This window comes from Camarhynchus parvulus, chromosome 20 (assembly GCF_901933205.1).
Source record: "Camarhynchus parvulus chromosome 20, STF_HiC, whole genome shotgun sequence".
Taxonomy (NCBI): domain Eukaryota; kingdom Metazoa; phylum Chordata; class Aves; order Passeriformes; family Thraupidae; genus Camarhynchus; species Camarhynchus parvulus.
In genome coordinates, this window is record NC_044590.1 from 1969313 (window position 1) to 1975400 (window position 6088).

Genomic DNA, 6088 nt, shown 5'->3' on the forward strand with positions numbered 1-6088 from the left:
AGCTAAAGAAACAAAAGGAATGGGAAGCACCAGCACTGATCCATTTCCTGGCTGGCCAAACTCCCAGCGGGGAGTTCTGTGCAGTCACAACTGATTTCATTCATTTTTCCTCGCCCTGCTGCCTGCTCTCCTCAGTGCAGCTCCTACCTGCACCTCTCCTTTGCCTGTGGGTTATTTTGAGCCTGATTTGAATACTGATAAATCACATCCCAGCCAGGTTTCTTAGCCTTACATTTCTCTTTACATTTTACATTTCTCCTCTCACAAACTGTGGCTCAGAATCACATTTCCTCCCGCAAAACTCACACAAACCATTCCATGTGGCCATCACACCTTAGATGCAAAACCCCTTTTGATTTAAGAGTATATTTTATAATTTTATAAAACAATGGAGCTTTGATAACACAGTTGAGGTGAAAATCCCTGGTATGGGATTCACAGGCAGGAAAAGGCAGCTCCTGCTTTACACAAGACAAAAGAAACAAGAGACAAAAGAAAAATAATCTTGCTTGGATCTGTTTTGTGCCTGGGAGGCAGAAGCACAGATGATGTGTGTGAAACCCCAATAAAAAAGGGTCTTGTTGAGAGGTAAATCTTACAGCTCCCCCTGAGCTGCAGCTTCTCTTCCCTGCTTGGGCTGGAATATGGATCTGATTTCCCTGTCAGTCATCACCACATTTCAAGGATGAATTTAGATGTATTTAATTATAACTGTGGAAAACTGACAGGCTCGAACCGACTTGCTGAATTAGAACAGGAAAATTGTCAGTTTCAATGTAAAATTGAAATTATTTCAAATTATAATTGCAATAGTCTAGTCAATATTATGCCTTTCACATTTTCCTTTAAGAGAAAGAAAACCCCAGATACCAAAAAAACCTGACTGAAACACATCTTCCACACAGCACAGATCTTCAGTGTGAAATTCTTTGAGATTAGGAAAACAGAACAATTTTAGATCCTAGTTTTCAAAGCTACCCTTTGGCTTTTCACAGCAAAATTCCCCCAAGCTTCCCACCGTGCCAGGGACTCTGGACAATCCCACAAACCATCAGCAGGTCCTGGGCTGATGTCTCTGTGCCCATCAGACCCTGTCCTGCCTGGCAGCACTCAGGGACCCTGAGCACATCCCTGGAGCTCCCAGGAGCAGAGCAGAGCCCAGGGCCCAGCCTGGAGGTTCCTTTTCCCACAGCCTTAATCCCATGGTTGGGTGTCCCCATGGGACCCTGCCCCACAGCCCAGGCTGCTCCTGGTGAGCAGAAATGGGGTTTTCCATGAACCCCAGGATCATGGAATGCTTTGGGAGGGACCTTGGGGACCATCTCACCCATGGCAGGGACACCTCCCACTGTCCCAGGGGGCTCCTGGCAGGCAGAGATTTCCAGTTTCTGGGCATACATGAATTTATTTTTTTCCCTGCATTCTTCTTCTGCTGTTCCTGTAAGGAAGCAGCTCCATGGCAGAAGTCCTTGGGCAGCAATATCCTCCTGTGATATTTCATGAGCACCAGTTTCAATTTCAATGTCCTGACAACACAGCAAAAGTGCAAATTACAGCTACTCCAGCACCTACTGAGATACTCAGCTGGGGCCACTGAGGATCAGCTGTAGTTTCCTGAGCCTCCTGTAGTAAAGTTTGAAAAAGAACTTCTAATTATAGTTGGAAACTTGGGAAGGAAGCAAAAATCAAAAACCCTTCCCCAGCTGAAGAAAGGAGAAACAATACCCATAGGAAAATAATTGTAAGAGATGCTGAACTTCTGCTTTATGTAACAGATAACAAATGAACCACAGGAAAACTGGCTTGGGCTCAAAAATAGGGATAGAAGCTCAGCACTAAGAAAACCAGCTAAACAAGTAGCAGCTCAGGAACCTATGGGGCTCCTTTTATCTCAAATTATCATGGAAGGAATGGAAGCCCTGGAAAATGTCACTGCCATGGGCTCTGCTGTGTGTGTGTTGTGTCAGGAGAGCTCCAGCTGCTCCAAGGAAATTCTGCTCAGCCAGAGGCAGGGCAGATCCCAGGGCTGGGCTGCACTGAACAGGCACAGCAAGCTGAGGGAGAAAAGACTTGAAATTCCAGTATTTGGGTGAAAAATATGTGTTATTTTTGTTTTTAGAGGCACACAAATGCCATCTTTTTCCAGATTTATTCCTCAATCCAGCAGCAGAATTGCAAAGATAAGCAGAACCACCCAAATTCTAGGCCAGGTCTTTGAGCAGATCAAAGCTGCTCGCAGTCACTGAGATTAAAAGCTGCTCTGAGATGAAAATCAATACACAATTTACAGACTGCATTTCAGACTGCTCCTGCTCCAGCATTTGCCTTTCAACTCTTTAACAAAAGGCAGGCACACTCCAGAAGATTTGTCTCCCTTTCCCCTTCTCTTCATCAGGGTGTGTTAAAAAGGAAATTTTGTGGCTACACAAAGTCTCTCTTCTGTAAAAACACATCCTTTTCCCTGGAATTTGGCAAATTAGACCAACAGTTTTCCTTGAATTAGTAAAGAAATAGAGAAGCTCAATGGTTAATGCAATATCACAGAATCATGGAATGGTTTGGGTTGGAAGGGACCCTAAAGTTCATCTCATTGCTCTCTTTTGACTACAAGCCAGCCACAAACAAATATTTTGCTTAGCCATGGAATTAGAGCCACACAGCACTTTTTTCCTCCCCTGGTGTTCAGATAATCATGGAGAAAATATTTTAATGGCCATGAAGAAACCATCAAGGGCTATGAGGCAACATTTGGCACCAGGAATTCCAGCAGGGCAGGGCAGCACAGGGTACAACTGCCCTGAATGAATTTCTGCAGCAAATACAAATCCAAAATAAAACAAATAAAACGCTCCTCCTTCCTTAAAAAAAGAAAGAACACACTAATATCCTTTTGCCATCTTACTCCACTATTCCATACAAATAATTTTTTTTTTTGCTCCAAGAATCATCTTGTTTCACTAATTTAACTTGCATTGTTATTTGCCTGCAGATTTCCAGAAATTAATGGAAATAGGGGCAGAGGAGCCAGCAGCAAGAATAGCAATGCTCATTCTCTAAAAGCATCCCTGGAATACTTCACATTTCAGGATTTCTGCTGGGTTCTGGCTGCTCGCAGGATCTGCTGAATGGGATTTATCCTCTGGGACAAAGGAGCTGCGTCTCCACTCAACCTTTCTCCTTTGTAATCTTTTTAACTCCTTTGTAATTCATTTTTAGGAGCAGGTCGTTGTTCCAATCTGCATGGAATTACCAGCCAAGCCCACAGGAATTGTTGCTGTTTTGTCCTCCTGCTGCATTTCTGCTCCGTGTAGTGCAAATCAGAGACAGAACCCTCCAGTTCCAGCCTTCCCCCTTCACCTGTTGCTCACCAAGTGCTTTTATGACTAAAAGTACAACAAAGTTCCCTTATTTTGCCCCCAAAATCCTCACTCTATGCCCCAAAAATTCTATTTATTGCAGTATTTCATTTTAGAAATACCACCAACTATGTTTTCTTAGTAATAACTTCTATCACTTGTATTTCTCCAAAACCTGGATTACATTGCACAAACATGGAGATTTCAATGGTATCTCAATGATTTTAAACTGCTTTTCAAACAAGAAAAAAGTTAAAATACAAGAAATATCAACACAGGAACGTCTAATTTTTCAACTTGCTACTTAAACTGATTTAGCAGTTACATTAATTAGGTAATTCATTTAAGCAAAGCAGTCCCATATGCTTCATTTTACGTATGAGGAATAAAATGTACGTGTATTTTCTAGGTCTTCAGGCAGTGAAAATCATCTGGCTTTTATTTCCTCCTCAGAACTCTGCTGGTTTTAACCAATAAAAAAACACAGAGAGGCTTTGCTGGTAGGCAACTGCTTCAAGCGACTTATGGTGGGATGGCACTGGGAAATTTGGGCCATGGAGCAGATTCTGGGCTGTTATCAGATCCATCTATCCCCCCACCAGCCTTTGATTATTTTCACCGAAATTTAGATTTTTCAAGTGCCTGTTACAGATTGAGAGGGTTAACAACAAATGATAAAGGATTTTTCTCAGCACAGAAGCATAAAGTATTTTCTTTGCTGATAAGATTGAAGAGGAATTGTTGGGTTTTATTTATTCTGGAAAGAAAAGAAACAGCAGCGCCCACGAGCGTGGCTGATCTCAGAGCTGTGGATGGGGCGGAGCTGCTGCTCAGAAAGGCTCCAAAGCCAGCAAGGGGTGGAAGGAGGAATTAATGAGGTGGGAAAAGCACGAAGAGCCACGTGCCTGTGGATGAGAGCCCCTGCCTTGATACGTGGAGATAACTTCTCAAAACCACTTGGAAATGAGTGTGTAGTGCTCAGGCCGTGTAGTTCCCAGCGGGATTTTGAGGTGGAAGTGGGGCTCGGGGTCCAGCTGCACACCTGGGCACACTCACCTGCACAGCCATCCCCTCTGACCCACCCAGCTGGGCTGCAATGGGATTTACTCACTGAACAACTGCTCTACACCCCCAGTTTATCCATAAAAGGCACAGAGTATTTAATTAGTGTGCAGGGAAAGAATGAATTACTGAGCTTTGTTCTAAATTTTCTAGAATTCAAGCTCAGGAACCCTCCCCTGTAAATCCACTTTTTGGGGCCAGGGCAGAACCAAATCCCCAGAAAGAATTGGAAATAATTTCTTAATTTTGGAAAGAAGTCCTTAATATTTTTTTTTTCCTGTATTTAAACTTTGCAGCTTCTGCAGAGCCACATTTCCAAGTCAGAGCTGGAACACGGGTCCATCCCCTAACTCAAAGCCTCTCATGAATATTTATTGTTCCTCCAGTCCCAGCCTCCCCCAGGGCACTTCCAACCCCTTTCCCAGTCCATACCTTCACCATTCGCTGCCGGGGGAGGGCTCTGAACAAACAGCACGGATCCATTTGCAATACCATCGGGAGACTCGGAGAGAGGCTGAAATAACAAAGAACAGAGTTTTTAGGACATCAAAGGGGTGAAAACTGCACGGGCAGCAGCCAGGGGAGGTGGGATGGGGTTGCTCACCTGGTAACTCTTCACTGTGCAGCTGTTGGCATCCTCAGCTTCCTCGGGCACGCTCAGGTTATTCCCCATAGCTCCTGCCAGGTGGAGGAGAGACAAACCCCACATAACCCTTTCTGTGCCATTAATATGAATTCACTGCCAATTCTAGTTAGGAGACAGGCAATGGGGACAGGTGTTAAAATCCCCAAAACCCCACCCAGGGCACCTGCCCCATCCTCAGCCTGCCCCAGCCAATCTGCCCCAAGCCCATCGTGCTCAGGGCTCACAGCTGCTCCCCAAAAATGGCCCGAGCCAACAAACTTTCTTTGTTTGGAAAAAGATTTCAAACAAGTTTTCTGATTCTTAGCCCCTGCAGCTTCCTGTTGATGCAGATTTCCTCACTCCAGGTGAGTTGTCTGGAGCTGATGCAGAGCAGGGGCCACAGACTCTGAGCTCTGGCAGATTTTGCTCCAGGGGAGCTCAGCCATTTCCTAAAGTCCAGTTTATAATTCTCACTGAAATAAAACACACACAGCAGCCATGTGGAATTTCAAAACATTTTCACTCACAGGAACTCTCTCAAGGGAAGATGGAGATGAACAGGAGGGGGTTTTGGCTAAAAATGGGAAAACTTGCTGCACAATCCCAAATGTGATCCCAAAACACCAAATTCTGTTCTCTGCTGTGCTCATGGAGAGTGTGGAGCTGTGGCTGCCCCTGGATCCCTGGCAGTGCCCAAGGCCAGGCTGGAGCAGCCTGGGACACTGGAAGGGATGGGACAGGATGAGCTTTAAGTTCCCTTCCACGCCAAACGCCTGTATGATTTAGAAAACATCCATGTGTGCTACTTCTGCCTTATTTTAAGGAAAAATGACAGGTCACTGCCACCTATAGACAGATGTGAGCAGCAGCAGTGATGCTCCAAACACAAAGTGACTCAAAGTGGCAGCTGATGTCACAGCTGTGCCCCTGTGCCAGCTCCTGCAGCTGACTGTCCCCGTGTGGCTCCCGAGCTGCCAAACAGCAGCTCCAGCCCTGGCATTCCCATGGAATGGTTTTTTGTTTTTCCCAGAGCGCTCAGGCCTCT

At 45.1% G+C, this 6088-nt stretch overlaps 1 protein-coding gene across 1 annotated transcript in view; it reads right to left on the reverse strand.

Moving 5' to 3' along the window:
* The window catches only part of BCAS1 (breast carcinoma amplified sequence 1), a 31835-nt gene extending 26732 nt beyond the window's left edge, over positions 1-5103 (reverse strand). The window contains exons 1-2 of the mRNA XM_030963402.1: positions 5023-5103; positions 4851-4932 (exon numbers count right to left, since the gene is read on the reverse strand). Of these exons, the coding sequence (XP_030819262.1) occupies positions 4851-4932; positions 5023-5091 (151 nt within the window). The 5' untranslated portion in view covers positions 5092-5103. The remainder of the gene's footprint in view (positions 1-4850; positions 4933-5022) is intronic.
* Positions 5104-6088: the final 985 nt, after the last annotated feature.